This window comes from Grus americana, chromosome Z (assembly GCF_028858705.1).
Source record: "Grus americana isolate bGruAme1 chromosome Z, bGruAme1.mat, whole genome shotgun sequence".
In the NCBI taxonomy this organism is placed as follows: domain Eukaryota; kingdom Metazoa; phylum Chordata; class Aves; order Gruiformes; family Gruidae; genus Grus; species Grus americana.
Genome location: NC_072891.1, coordinates 20,953,738 through 20,969,005, shown reverse-complemented (window position 1 = coordinate 20,969,005; position 15,268 = coordinate 20,953,738). Strand labels below are relative to the sequence as shown.

At 43.7% G+C, this 15,268-nt stretch overlaps 1 protein-coding gene across 4 annotated transcripts; it reads right to left on the bottom strand.

Moving 5' to 3' along the window:
- Positions 1-4,698: 4,698 nt before the first annotated feature.
- On the bottom strand, positions 4,699-13,286 carry SETD9 (SET domain containing 9). Of its 4 annotated transcripts, none has more exons than XM_054810101.1 (6): positions 13,068-13,286; positions 11,908-12,272; positions 10,067-10,190; positions 9,025-9,161; positions 7,615-7,720; positions 4,699-4,986 (listed from the first exon to the last, which is right to left on the bottom strand). In XM_054810101.1, the coding sequence occupies exons 1-6, from the start codon at positions 13,151-13,153 to the stop codon at positions 4,899-4,901; spliced, it is 906 nt and encodes a 301-aa protein (XP_054666076.1). In that variant the 5' UTR covers positions 13,154-13,286; the 3' UTR covers positions 4,699-4,898. The 4 variants fall into 4 exon arrangements, with proteins under 4 accessions (XP_054666076.1, XP_054666078.1, XP_054666077.1 ...); XM_054810103.1 differs by having other exon boundaries at positions 4,702-4,986; positions 9,037-9,161; positions 13,068-13,283; XM_054810102.1 differs by having other exon boundaries at positions 4,703-4,986; positions 9,025-9,152; positions 13,068-13,283.
- Between the last annotated feature and the right edge of the window lie 1,982 nt (positions 13,287-15,268).

Below are 15,268 nucleotides of genomic sequence, written 5' to 3'. Positions count from 1 at the left end.
CATGTCCCTAAGCACCACATCTATGCGTCTCTTAAATACCTCCAGGGATGGTGACTCAACCACTTCTCTGGGCAGCCTGTTCCAATGCTTGACAACCCTTTTGGTGAATAAATTTTTCCTCATATCCAATCTAAACCTCCCCTGGCAACACTTGAGGCCATTTCCTCTTGTCGTGTTGCTTGTTACTTGGGAGAAGAGACCAACACCCACCTGGCTACAACCTCCTGTCAGGTAGTTGTAGAGAGCGATAAGGTCTCCCCTCAGCCTCCTTTTCTCCAGGCTAAACAACCCCAGTTCCCTCAGCTGCTCCTTACAGGACTTGTGCTCTAGACCCTTCACCAGCTTCGTTGCCCTTCTCTGGACACGCTCCAGCACCTCAGTGTCTTTCTTGTAGTGAGGGGCCCAACACTGAACACAGGACTCGAGGTGTGGCCTCACCAGTGCCGAGTCCTTACAGTGCTTGGCTATTTGTGCCTAAGTCCTTGTTTTGTCCACAACATGCAAGGCAGCAAAGATGGAAAGCATAAACCCCAGTTACCAGTTTGCTAAACCATTTTTTACTAGTTCTTGGATTTGTCTTCCCTCTCTGTAGGACAACTAATTTAGAGCTCCCAGCAAATCTTGTCCCTCTGATCCAGGAGGAGGTGAGGATGCCTCAGCAGAAACACGCTCTTCTACTGCCTTCGTGCTCTGCTGAAGTCGTGGGCCTCCTGCCCTGCAGCATGGCTGCTTACCCCCACCTGCCCCTTCTCCTCAGCGCTGGCACACGCCTGCCTGCCGTGCAAACAGCTCTGGCGTCATTCATTACCTCAGCAGAACTTCCCTCCCTTTTGGTGCGGTTATTGACTTGGCTTCCTGTGTCGCCAGGTGAGCTCCAGGACTGGGGGGGAAGGTGCACACAGCCAGGGAGCAGAGCAGCCTGGCGGGCAGCAGGGAGCTGTCAGGTAAGTACAGCATCACCTTTATACACAAAATAAAAGTGTCTTAAAGCATGGTTTCATATATCCAGTGAGTCAAATTAGTGACTTGCAGCCCTCACCTGCTGGCTCACTCGCCCTGGCCTCTCTGAGCTGTTTGAGCTCGCTGCAATAACAGACAACAAAAGAAGTGAGACAGCCTGGGGTGCGTGGTGGTGTCACCATGGTCAGCAAGTGAGATCAGTGCACGGTAGGGTGTGATGAGCAGTGGTCAGGAAGGAACGGTGGCTTTGAGAGCAAGGGAGGAGGGAAGGATGAGCAGCAGCATTTACGCATGCTCACACCTTTCCCCCTTGCCTCCTGTCACAGTGACATGGGAGTTGCCTGGGGAACTGTAGCCCCTGCACCAGTCTCAGATATGTGTATGCTTCTGTAGAAACACACCTGTGTATATGTATGAATATATACACACATACACCTGTAGTTCAACAGATTAAATTTTTTCAGTGCCTGACAAACTCTTAGTCCCGCCACAGCAGGGAGATGCAGTTTGCCCTGCTCACACTCTCCACGGCCACACACAGTGGTGACTGGTAAAACAACATGCTGAGGGAAGGAAGGGTGACCTCTGAGCTGCCCCCCTTCACCTCCCAGCCCAGCCTTGCCCATGTGCACAGGCATTTCAAACACAAATGTGCTAACCAGGAGAGCTGACACCGCCTATTTCATGTCTACCTGCTCTAAATCATACTGGTGATACTTCAGAATTTGCAGCTCTATCACTCCCATCCTTAGCAGGACAGAGGGGGTAAATAAGGTGAAACAGAATGTGTGGGTCAAGATGAAGGCAGTTTAATAAAGCAAAAGCAAAGGCTGGGCACAGAAGAAAAGGAGAACAAAGAAAATATTTATTCTCTACTTCCCATCAGCAGCCGATGTCTGGCCACTGCCCGGGAAGCAGGACTTCAGTATGTGTAGCGGTTGGGGCAGAAGACAAATGCTTTAAAAACAAATGCCCCCCCCCCCCCCCTTAGCTTTTATTGCTGAGCAGAGGTCATACAGCATGGAATATCCCTTTGGTCAGTTGGGGTCAGCTGTCCTGGCTGTGTCCCCTCCCACGATCTTGCCCACCCCCAGCCTAGTGGTGAGGTGAGGGGGATGCTGGAGAGACAGCCTTGGTGCAGTGCCAGCACTGCTCTGCAGGAGCCAAAACCCTGGTGTGTTACCAGCACCTTGCTGGCTACCGGTGCACAGCACTATGGGGGCTGCTGTGGGGAAATTAACTCCGTCTCAGCCAGACCCAATACAGGTGGTGATCCTCACTGAGGACATCACAGCAGCAACACAACAGCTGGCAATATCACAGCTGGCAACATATTTATACAAATTATCTCTTGAATTAGGACAGTATTTGAACACGTGCAGAGTATGGGTCTGCATCTGGGAGAAGGACTTTGCAGATCGGGCCTATCAGTAATTGAAACTACCTTAAATTTCGGGTTGTTTTTCCTTTCCTTCTTCTATCACTAAGCATACAGGCATATAGAGGCAGAGTTAGCCAAGTCAGTCCATATTTTTAGGGATTTCCAAAGAAAATTACCCAGGTAAATAATTGTTTCAAGAGGGAAACTGTGCTTACTATAATGAATAATTTATTATTATCAACAAACCATAAGTAGATTGCATAGAAAAATTTATTGGGTTATTTTGAGATTGCGCATTACATCTGAAATTACATCAGAATACATCCTCCTCTCAGGCACTGGCAGTGTCAGTTTGGTGGTAATGAATGGGCACAAAGGGAACTAGAATGACTTTCACTTTTAATGAAGAGACAGGAACCTAAAGACAAGGAAAAGTCTGATATGCCTGAAGCCCTTTCATAGGCTGTAGCACTTTACTGGAATATTATTTCTACTCCTCCATTTTCCCTTCTCCTGCTCAGTCCCCATGTTGTGCTGCTTCTTGCCTACAAGCACCACCTGACCGGACCTCCTCCTGCCACTTTTTGGCTTTCTATAGCCACCAGCAGACAGAAATCAATCGCTGCTGCCAGTTGCAGGCCAGGCCTTGCTTTCCCTCACACACGAACAGTCACTGAAGCAGGCTGTCAGGTGAAAGAATTTCAGCAAGGCGAAGCCAGCCCCCGCACCCCATTAGTGACAGGCAGCCTGCCCTTCAGCACTGCAATCTGCCGCTACTGTGCAACGTTCACATCCAGGAGGCAGGAAATGCAGTAAAGCAAACTATTCTCGATAAAAAGAGTTGTAAACCAAAGTTGCACGGTCGTCAGACAGGAGTATACTTTCAAATATGGTAATTTAAAAAGTATTATAAGTGTATAATGAGACAGCTGAAGTAATCTATACTTTCACATGACAGCGTCTCAGCCTGGAGAACATCAGCAGCACCTGCCCTGTCCAGCATGCTGAGACTAGTGTTCCCCACCTACCCATAAACCCGAACCTGCTGAGCTGGGCAACACCGCAGGCGCCTAAACAGCCTGCTCTTCAGAGATCAAGAGATGCCCAATACTCTCCCCACAGAGAGCTGGGGAGGAGGCCCAGCTCAGGAGAGAAGGGATCCTCGGAGTGATGGAGGATGAGCATCCTCAACAGTAGACCGGAGATCACCACCTGCTCTGATCCATTACCGCACAGTGAAGACACAAGGACTGCCACTAGAAGTTGTCCCCAGCACCATCATAAAACTTGTACAACCCATGCTGAGCCACATGCCACTATCTCACAGCTCTGCCATTTAAATCTTCCTGAAAAGCCAGCCTTCTCTGGCTGAGAAGGACTTCCGGATGAATATGAAAGACAAGGTTCAGGCCTTGGAAGGAGACCAAGTAACACAGACACCAAAAAGCTTTGCATTATGAAAAGGAGACTAGATGCATCTGCAGCTAAGCAGGGCACCCTGGCTGCTCTGACCCTACCAGATTCCTTAGAGCGCACCACTTCCCGGCTCCTCCGTTCTCATGAGCTTATGCCAACCACAAATTCACTGGGAGGCTTGTTTGGACTTCTGCAGTAAATACTGCATGATTTTCCTTTCCCAAGCTGTTTAGCCAGACCCAAAGACTGACAAGCTGTCTCTTGTTTACTTTCTGAAGGCAGTTTGCAGGCAGCAGCAAGAATTAATGTGGGAATGGCAGCTCTGTTTATGCCAGTAACTCATTAAAAAAAAAAATACACAGCACACTTGGCTGGCATTATTTCCTCCAGCCACGCTGCAACATGCAGTTTTCTCTCTTGGAGAATAAAAGCTATGAAAGTTGCCACATGCCAGGAAGCTTTCACTGAACCACTGAAACTAGGATTGGACAGGGCTTCAAGATACATACACCCTCCCTCTACCCCAAGACAGGCACAGCTAAAGCAAGTGCCTGAAGCTGGCCTCTTGCTCACAGCACATCCGAAGTGCATATTGGCACTGTTTCAAAACTGGCTACTACAAGATTCAGACAACTGGCTACACTGAAATACTTTCTAAAAGGAAGCAGATACCAAAGGGACCAACTGCAAGAAAACCAGAACAACTAGTCATTACCTTGAACTATGAAGATTACCTGAGGAATAGGTCACAAAAGGGAAGTAATTTTTACAAACTGTGTCCATTGCAAGCATGAGAAATGAAATGGCATAACATTAAAACTGAGCCACAGGTACAACTATGCAAACTAGAAGATTAAATGACATGTCCAGAACTTAGGTTTTTATTTTATGAGCTATCATATGGACAGCTGAACTCCAATAAGCAGTAACAGTAGGCAGCTGAGAAACTAATGATGCAAACAGTTAAATTTTCACCACTGCATCAAATGTGGAATAATTTCAGGGAAATACAAGCCTGCAACTTGCTTTCTAAATGGTAAAGCTACAGCCCCCCATCATGTAAAAATGCCCATGAAGCTTGAAGTACACACACAGTAAATATTTTAATGACACAGATTTCTTCAGTCTTGAATTTATTAATTCAGTTGACAACAGTGTAGTAATTAGAAAAAAGTTCTTCTCCTTGCTTGATGTCTCTGAGAGTGACAAGCACTACACATCTCAGGTGGCTGTAAGAAAAGGAAAAGCAAAACATATAGAAGTGAACAATTAATTCTTCATGGCAAGGAGCTAAAACAACAGCTCCATCTAGATTACTTTTGGGAGTAATATGCATAATGCAGGCCAGGGAGCCTGGAGAAACAACACTGAAATACAGATATCAAATACAAGCAAACCCAATATAATTTAAAAAAAAAGCACAGTCTATGTGGGTATGCAAATAATGTTTCCACTCACACAATTATTCAGAAAAGAAAAGAATTAGTCAGGACAGATAAAAAGACACTTATACAAACAGGAGGAGAAGCTGCAGCGAAGTGCATGGAGCAGAAATTACTCCTCTGGACACACCTACCTACAGGTGCTCGTTGGCTAAACCCACTCTCAGCTCAGCAACATCCAGAAAAACAGCTCTGAACTGCACAGAGACCTGCTGCGATCTATGATTGTGGGTGCATATTCCACAAACTCCATGTTGAAATGAGTGGCTGACAAACAGTTTTCTTACAGAGAGGTTTAGCAACCCACACCTCTAAACTTCCTTTAAGTAAATGACTTTGCCCTAAAGCTGAAATTCTAGGAAGGAGAGCACATTCTTCTGATGCTGATGAATGTGGAAGTGAAGAACAGCATCAACCCAGTCTCCACTAAGAAATTTAGTGTGAGGGCATTCTGAAACATATCAACAACAAAAATATAAACAAGTACTAAGAACTCTTTTACAAGACAGAAAAAGATTTAAGAACCAGATTACCTATGTTGTTAGCACAGTAAATATCAATATCAAAACAAGCAGCTAGAAGCAGATGGGCTCTTTTGTCTAGTGGCTGTACAGAGGGAGAACTGATGACTGAAACACTCTATTTTCTTAGACAGGTTCCAAGGAAGAGAGCAAAATTCTGCCTTCCTGAAATGGTCCCATAGCTTAGCTCTGCTCATTGAACTTTCACACTTCAAGTACAGCATCCAGGCTTCCTGAAAGCTCAGTTTTATCTCTTCTTTTATTAGCATTTATTTATTTATCTGCAGATTACAAGTGCATCCCTAACACTGCCTCAAGAAAGTCTAAGTTTAATCAGAAAAGCCATTTTCCCAATATGGACCGTAACTTTCTCAAAGGGTTTAAAATAGCTCCAGAATTACATTAAAAGTCTAGATCATCTGTTCTGAAATCCATATGCATCCTCTAGATGAAGAGGATTATTTCATTCCTGAAGGTAACAACTGGACCAGAAGTGCAATTTCTTTGGTGTGTTAAATTCAGGACCATCATTACAACTTACTTCCTCTCTCTTGAAAGTTCCTCTTGACCACATACCAGTACAAGGCACAGACATATTGTCTGTCCTTGTTGTCCATATTCATTTAATTGACACTTTTCCCACATTTCCAAACAAAAATCTGAGAAAGGTTCCTAAGTGTTCTAATTTCTAAAAGAGGTGGTTTTTCAGGACATAATGAGGATGCTGTAATTGTGTAGAGTAACTAAAAGTCACATGCCTTTATATTGCATAGTATTTCATTTTTCTCTACAAATTAATTTAAGGTTTCTCCTTGCAAATTCATCTGCTTATTTCTCACGTTGATATCTATAAAGTAGAATTTTCCACTTTACAGGGACAGAAATGTGTTTGGGTTAGTGCTTAGACACTGTTTAATTTAAGGTTAAATGCACTGCTGTGCTTTGCTAACAACTATACCTTTGAGGAAGAGATGAAGGACTGATAAAAAACATGCTTTGCTAAAAAGTATCCTTGAAGAAGAGCCAAAAAACTGATAAAATAGAAACGTCCTTCCCCAGAAGGAGCGGAGAGCTAGGTGATTGCCAGAGAGGCCTAAAGTCAACAAAAATTGGTAGTAACTAGGGGAAAGGTAAAGGTGGCTGGGGGAGTTCGTGACCACCCACCCAATTAAAGGACTATGCAAATTACCCCCCCACACCATCAATGAGCATGCATGCTAATTTAAATATGCTTGACCAATAGTAGACGATGCAGTAATTACTAACCTATTAGCATCAATTTAAGCAGGTTTTTCTAATCTGGTAACAAGATAAATACATTGTAGATTCTGTGTGTAGCTGCTAGCTTTGTGCACCCATCTCTGCACAGACACGAAATAAATAAAATACCTCTGCTCTGTGTGTATATTGTCATACTGCACACCAGATGAATGATCCCACTTTTAGGAAAACAACATAAGCAGAGGACATGGAGAACAGGAGAGTAAGAAGCCTAAATCTAAACTACTTTAGAAGGGCTTTTTTTTGGTTAAGGGTTACTAAGGGTTACATTTGAAATACATATCAAAAAACCTCAGTACTGCAATACAAGCAAAATATAACTAGTGCTTTTTGGGATTCAGAAGTATCCCGCTATAGTGTAACCACTGCTTGTAAAACCATGTCTTCAGAGCTATGCTGATCTCATTTGCAAAGATGTGGGAAAAGGAAGGAAAAGAATGTCTTCTAAATCACTTAAAATTTGTGTATTCAAAATGCTCTTCCACAATGGTGCACACTTTTGTGTAACTCATCTTCATATGGAATATTATTATGTTCAACCATGTTTGTCTGCTTTACACACACAGTGTGCTTTGTATCGCACAAATCTCTGAGCTTTTGGTTTGCTGCTAACCTCTCTATGTCATGGCTGTAGACGATGTTTGGAAGATACTGTTTCAGTTCTACTGGAAAATATTCCGGCACATCAAACTCCTGGTAACACACGTTGGCTGCTTTTTCTAGAAATAAGAAGGAAAAAAAAAAAGTCTCTATGATACTGAGAAAATCTAAGATCGGGTTTAGAGATGTGTAAAAATATCAAATGTATTGCTGCAAAAGTACCAGATGCTTCATCAAGCCTGAAAACCTTGCCTCTGTTGAAAGCTGCTAGACTCCTCTGAAGTCCTAATTTGAATTTACACAAGAGATACACAACCACCTATAGAAGTTTTAATTCATCCTTATTGCATTAAGCAGGATGGTCTGATTATCAACATATGCATGAAGGGGCACAACTTGCATAGCACCAGGGGTAGCTTACAGCATTGCTAAATGTTAATATACAACATTTACTTTTACAGTTTAAAAGTCTTGAAAAAAATGTTCCCATGGCAAAATATATCATAAATACAGCCAGGGAGAAAATCACCTTCTGTCCAGCAGGAAGAAGGCAATTTTCTTTACATGGACATCGGACCTGGAAGCTGCAGTTTCACGGGACAGACCTTTGTCTCCATGCCAGTCAATACCTGGTTCGCTACTCCAGCAACCTTTCTGGATGCTACTTGGAGGCAAAGTATCTTTAGTGTAACACAGGCTCTGAAAACCACTTAGAGGCTGGGTATGATAGCAACTGAACTTTCTGTATCTCACAATCACTCCTGTGAGTTATTTATTCCCCCAAACCTTAACACCAACACATACTGTGTAAGACAGAATAAATAAATAGTTCCCCTTTTCATGTCCAACAGCTATATCATACCAACAGTTTCGCAGATTTTGCGCATAAATGGAAGGAAGTCTAAAAAAAGTACTATAGTCCAAACTGAGCAGTGATAGAATCTTACTGTACAAGTCACTGTGCGTATGGTTTTCTCATGAAGGCTGCTGGAACCATACTGCGGAACTTGATCTGCAACTCTGCGCTGCCTCAGCCCAGCAGTCCTTTGCTAGATATCCTTTCCCACCATCTCACATTCTGGGATGTGTGCCTTTCACTCTACATACCAGGAGGGAGACTGGGGGATCTGCAGGAGTCATTGAGAAAAGCACATGAATATTTGAAGCGTTGCTGTGCTGAAGGATTCTAGCACCCAGCTGTCACAAAAGGCCTCAGAAACTCTTCATCCCGTAAGTGCTTATCTTGTTTTAAACAGCACTATTGGTGCCCAAGATCATAGAATTGGTTTAGTTGAAGACCTTTAAGATCGTCAAGTCCAACCGTCTACCTAGCACTGCCAAGTCCAAATCAACATTTGATTCTCTTTGTCACCTCCAAAATAATTTATATCCTTAAAGACAAACTCAAGCCTGGAAAATTTACCTGGCAACTCACCATGTGAGCAGTTGTTGACATACTGTCCCACTGCCAGTGGGTTCTGCAGGGCAGCTGTGAGCCAGCTCTCATCGCTCATTTGAAATGGGCCAAGTCGATCTCTCCTGCTGCAAGACCTGAAATGACTGACAGCGTTAACGTGAATCACAGCTCCTTCACAGATGTGAAGGCTCATTACAGTATGAACTTCAAACTCATTCCCAGAATTAAAATCTGGTATTGGTATTAATATTCAAATTAGGTATTATTTTAGATCATTTTGCTTGTTAATTTTATCTTCTTTTCTTGTCATATTTAAACACAAATTACATTTCATGGTAAGCTGAAACAGTTCAGGCTAGCTGCATCAGGGGAAGTTCAGACTGGTCATTAAGAGGTTCTTCACCAAGAGGGTGGCTGGTCCCTGGAACAGGCTCCCAGGGAAGTGGTCATGGCACCAAGCCTGTCAGAGTTCAAGGAGTGTCTCGACAACACTCTTAGTCATACGGTTTAGTTTCAGGTAGTCCTGTGAGGAGCAGCGAGTTCAATGCAATGATCCTTATGGGTCCCTTCCAACTTGAGATGATATTATTATCATCATCATTACCATTATTATTACTGCTCCCTTCTAAAGTGCTGCTCATCTGTAGACCAGAGCCGGAGTTACCAGATTTGCCCTTTTGGTTTTAGCAAGTCCATACGGAAGCTTTTTTTTTTTTTTTCCCATCCACTAAGCAGATTTGAATAACAGCTCAGAAGCATTTAAAAAAGTTTATGCTACATCCTGCTCCTATTAAAACTATTTTCTTTACAGGAAACAGTCTCTGTACATCAAAACGCATCTCACTGGCGTTACAGATGAAGACAGAAGTATGTAACACATCACATCCAGCAGCTCTTACCCTTGTGTTTTTTGCATTACAGGATACACATAGGTGAATGATATCCAACTATAACTCAATTTAGGGTAAGACAACAGGGAGCTGAGACTATTAGTACCATTGTTTAAAATCAGTTGAGTGACAATCCCCTATTTCTTTTGACTGCTTACCTGTACACTGATCTTGATATTCCTTTATCGTTCCCATCAATAAGGATGCCATCTATGCACCTAAAAATAAAGGGATTGCCAAGGGACTGGAAGAAGATGGGCTCATGCTTTCTGTATACTGTACCTGTTGCAAGATAGATATGATTATTTCAGAAGAAAATAAGTTAACTGTCAGAATGGGCTTACGATATCATCCCGTCCCCTCCACACAGAAACTCAAAGGAGACAGAGAGGGTAGGAGAGAACTCCTCTCTCAGTTAAAGACATTAACACTTGTAAACCTACACACTTTTAGACACATCTTTGTGGGATGCAAAAAAAATCAACATGAGCGAAGATATTCCAGAGAAGCCACTGAAGGAAATCATTGAAGAGAAGACCTGTGTTCAGTATCGATGTGAGGTAGATAAAGCATCATAGCCAACTGGCCTGCTTCAGAGAGGAAAACAGCAAGTGATGTTTGTTCAGAAAAGCACAGCTGAAAATACTGTTTTGTTACTACTGTGTCAGGACACTTTGAAAAGCACACACACATAGACAGCAAAGAACCTCAAAAGCCCCCTCCACCACCCTGATCAGAGATTTGGCTTGGTACAGGAGAAGGAAAAGGCCAAACCAAGAACAGACAAATCATTTCAGCAGACCGTTTCCCAAATTTGTGGACAGGATTTCAAGTGCCCTGGCTGCCAAGCACAGAAAAGTGACAGCAGACTGGCTTCCAATTTTTCATGACATTGCAGTGTCACATGTCTTGCACCCACTATGTCTTCAGCAACACCCTGCACAAATCCTCCACTGAACCTCACAAGGAGTTAGGCGAAAGCCCTGCTGGCAGGCTGCACTCACTGCCAAACAACAGGCAGGAGAGCACTGACCTGCTTCTCTCCACAGGGTGCCTTCCCCAGCCAGCAGCCCTGCAGTTTTCTCCATACCCCTGAAAAAAGAAGGCATTTCACCAGCTCATCCTCTTTTTTCACTAGATAAGCTGTTAGAGGAGACTCTCAATGAGCCTACACTCATGTTTAGTATGTGCCTGAAATCTGAAGCGAGCTGCAAGGTTGCACGCTCATTCTCTGTGATTGCCACTTGACAATTACTCAATTCATCAGTCAATGGTAACAGCCAGACACTCCTGCCTTGGCATGGCAAAACATGCTCTGCCACCTGGTCTCAGTCCTGCAGTGTTGGCATAAGCTAGAGACCCCACCCAGGGGATGATTCTGTGGACAAATCCAAAGCATTTCAGCAGAGCTGTCCTACCTTGGCCGTACTGACAGAATTACAAATCTTTTTATGAAATGTAGGCAAATACAGTTCCAAGAAATGAGGAGGAGGAACAGAGTAGTGCTGATTATCCAAACATGCTTTATGGAAGAGAGTTCCACTAAATAAGGGGTTGATTTTCACTCTCCAATTTGTATTTTTGTGGTCTGAAAAAAGATCATAGTCTTATGATCTGTGTGATCTCAAACCCCTATTTTCAGATCCTTATCCAAAACAGAAACCCAAAAAATTCAACTGTATTGTTCATCTACTTGAAAGTGCTCCCATCCAATTGTGTTTACAGAATCTGGAACAACTTTTCCGGCAGCTGAAAAAGTATTGAAAGTTTTTTTTTTTTTACAAACAAAATTACCCCACCAATATTGCTTTGCTTATTTCCAAAAGAACTCTAGTCAGTTTATACAGAAATATTCTCATTTACCATCACTTGTGATTTTGTTAAGGAATGATAGAAATAAAACCTGTAAAATAAAAACTAGTGCAGAACTTTGGCATTCTATAATTAGATGGTTAGAAATCACATCTAAAATTAATGAGAAAAAAGAACATTGCATTACCAGGATACATAGATACAACTGTCCCTTTTGGTACAAAACCTTTGGTAACAAAGACTCCAGTCCCAGCAGACACCAGGGAACTTTGGTCTCGAGTAATACTGAACCCTAGTGTATTAAACAGGACTTCCTCTGGACTAAGCACACGTTGACTCTGGTGGTTATGTGAATTTACTGTTGATTGCTTCTGCTCAACAGTCAGTAATCCCAGATATTTACATTTGATTTCTGGAAGTAAGGCCAAAATATGTGCTTGTCTACTTAAGTCATTTATGAACAGAGCTTTAAATGTTTTCAGTAGTGTTTCAAAGACATCTTCATCAGAGATAATTTTGTCTTGGGAGCTTTCAGGAACATATCGAAGCGTCCTGTAAAGAAAAAAATACTTTAAGATTACATTTTTCCTAAATAAAATACAGAAGAACCATTTTTACAGCAGCAAGCTACATGCACTGTTGTTTCAAACCCAAACTCTAAAGAATATTCTTTCATTTCTGTCCTACTGTAAAACCATCATCTGATGTATTTACAGCAAGGCAAGTAGGTTAATACCCACTGAGTTCTTAGTGACAAACATAGCAAAAATCAAATATATGTTATTAATGAAGTTTACAAAAATATATAAGAAGTTCATCACATTTTAAATGAGGTGAGACCAAATACAATGCTGACTTGGGAGATTTTAATTTATGCTACTTATAAAAATGTCGTACTCACTTAAACTCAAGCGCTACTTCTACCTTTAAAAAGAGGCAAACAAATCTTACTGGAAAAAAGAAAAAGCTACCTATCTAGTTTTAACGTTAAATAGCATTTTGAAGTGCCCAAGTATCAGAGCTTTACGCCGGGGCAGTGACACGGGAGGCTGAACCGCTTTGGCCAAGCAGCCCCCCTCAGTGACAAACCCGCTGGCCCGAGCGGCGCCCCCGCTCACTCCCGAGAAAGGGGGAGCGGGGTCTCGGCCATGGCCGCTCCTGGCCCCCCGAGGTGAGCTCTCGCCCGCCGCCAGCAGCTACTCGAGGTCGGGAAACCCTGCGGGAAACCCACCAGGGTGACACCGGCTGCCGCCGCTTCGCCCTGCCGGGAAGGGCACAAAGGGGGGCAAGGCAGGCCCCCTCCCAAGCGGGCTCGCCGCTGCCCAGGGGCCTGCCCCTTCGCCTCACCTGCGCTTGCGGCGGAGGTTGAGGGCCAGCCAGGGCACGAAGCGGTACTTGTAGGCGTCCCACCGCCGCCGCAGGGCTCGCAGCATGGCGGCGGGGAGCCGCGCCTACTCCCTCGCGCCCGTCGTGGGCACCGCTCGCTCTCAAGCCGCGCCCGCGCAGCCGGCCCAGCCAATCCCCGCTCCGCTCGCGGGGCCGTGTTCGCGTACGGAGCTGCCAACCCGGCGTCTGAGGCGCCATCTTGTCACTGCCCGGGGGCGGAGCCCGGGTAGTCGCCGCGCGACTTGCAGGGGGACGAGCGGTAGCCGTCACACCGCTGAGGCGAGGAGGCATCTCGCAAGGAAGAGGAGAAAGGTTTTAATGCCAACACGGAGTTGTTCATTTGGGCTCAAGTGGAGCTGGGAGTCCCTGTGCTTCAACGGCTGACGGCTCTATGAAGAAAGAGTTGGTTAACCAGAGGTAGTATAAAGGCATGGTATATTTGCACCAAAAAAGAGAGAGCTGCAGGCACTGGAAAACAAAACTCACATCCCATGGGTGCACATACACACAGATGTCTAAATAATGTTACATGCCCCTTCTCTGTTTTATTGAACAATCCAAAAATGGCAAGATCTGTTACCAAAAGGAGATTTAAAAATTATCTAGAAGCAGTTGAACCCCACCTCCTTGACATTTCTGATCCACGGGCATTCCCAGCACTATCAGATCACTTTTCCAAAATTACACTGTACCCACCTCTACTGACACTGAAGACTGGTAGTGCCTCAGACGAGCCACTTCATAAAAGGAGTGGGTTAATGGTCCAGAGCATTTCTGCCCGCACTTTTGACTAGTGTTTGGCCCTGGTGACAAGGAGACATGAATTGTGCTTTGTAGCATTGTAAGTGACTGCAGCTTGAAAGGTGCAGCCTGCTCACGGACATGAAGTGGTCTGCAGCATTTACAGCAAGCCTAACAAGCCCAGCAAAAGGGATATATTACAAATCATGAGCACTTATGACTCAAGTGCACATGGGGTATGGGCAAAATCTCTTTCGGTGCCGCATTCTACTATCATCTGTAAAAAAAAAATCCCAAAAACATAGTGAAGAAAAAAGTCACTCAACAATTGATCTTCAAAAATTAACAAAGGCCTCCAAATCATTCTTCATAAATCATTAAGGGTAATGCTCTCTCCTTAGCCACTGTTCCTCCTTCTCTGCTTGGGTACCTACTTTCATAAAACTTGTATCTTTGGATGGTGTTCCTTATCTGCAGTTTTAGTTAAAGTCTGCCGATGAAGTCAAAAGTTATTGGGAAAAATTGAGACAGAACACAACGACATATATCTTACTTTTATAGGAAACTAGTTTAAAAACAGTCACATGGAGCTAGTGTTTGAGAATTGGTTTGGGGGCAAACAGAGGAACCAAACCTCAAACTACTGTCAAGGCTTATACTCCTATGTCCAGACCTGAACTTTTGCCAACAGTTTGGGATTTTGTGAGGCAGGCACACCAAAGCAATGAAAAGCAGAATTAACTTCTCATCTTGGAGCTTTACAAATGTTTATAAAGTGCCTCTTGATTTACTCCCTATTCACTTTAATTCTATTGTTAGCCTTGCACATCTTTTCTGATGTGGACTGAGTGATGATATATTGCAAACTGAAATAATTGAGGGAAATAAAAAGAAGTGTCACAGCAGCTGCCTCAAAATGCTTTCCTGCCATCTCCTGGACATTCTCGGTAATGACAGGGAAGAAAGGTCAATCCACAACTTCAATTCTGGGTATTGGCAGCTGGGTGCCATAACAAGAAGACGACATGCATGTTTGCCACAGCATATGCATATTGTGGGTTTTAAAAGCAAGACTGTCACATTCATGATTCAGCTCAGCAAGGAAGAGTATGCACTGAGAAAAAAGTTAAAGGGAAACACGGTGTCTTGGGAGCTGGGCACAGTCAGGTCAGAACAGCCAGGCATACAAGTTGCTCACTCAGAAACACATGATATTTATGACACTCCAACATGTTCTGGAAGCAATCATTACCTTTCAATGAGAATTTGCAAAGATGAGACACTGTCGTACTTCAGCTAATGACCATCACATAGAATGCAGAATGTACATTACTCCCACCAGACAAAAAAAATGGGAATAGCTTACTATTTGCCTGCCAAAGAACTGAACATGTCCTTTGCAAATGAAGACATTTGGTTCC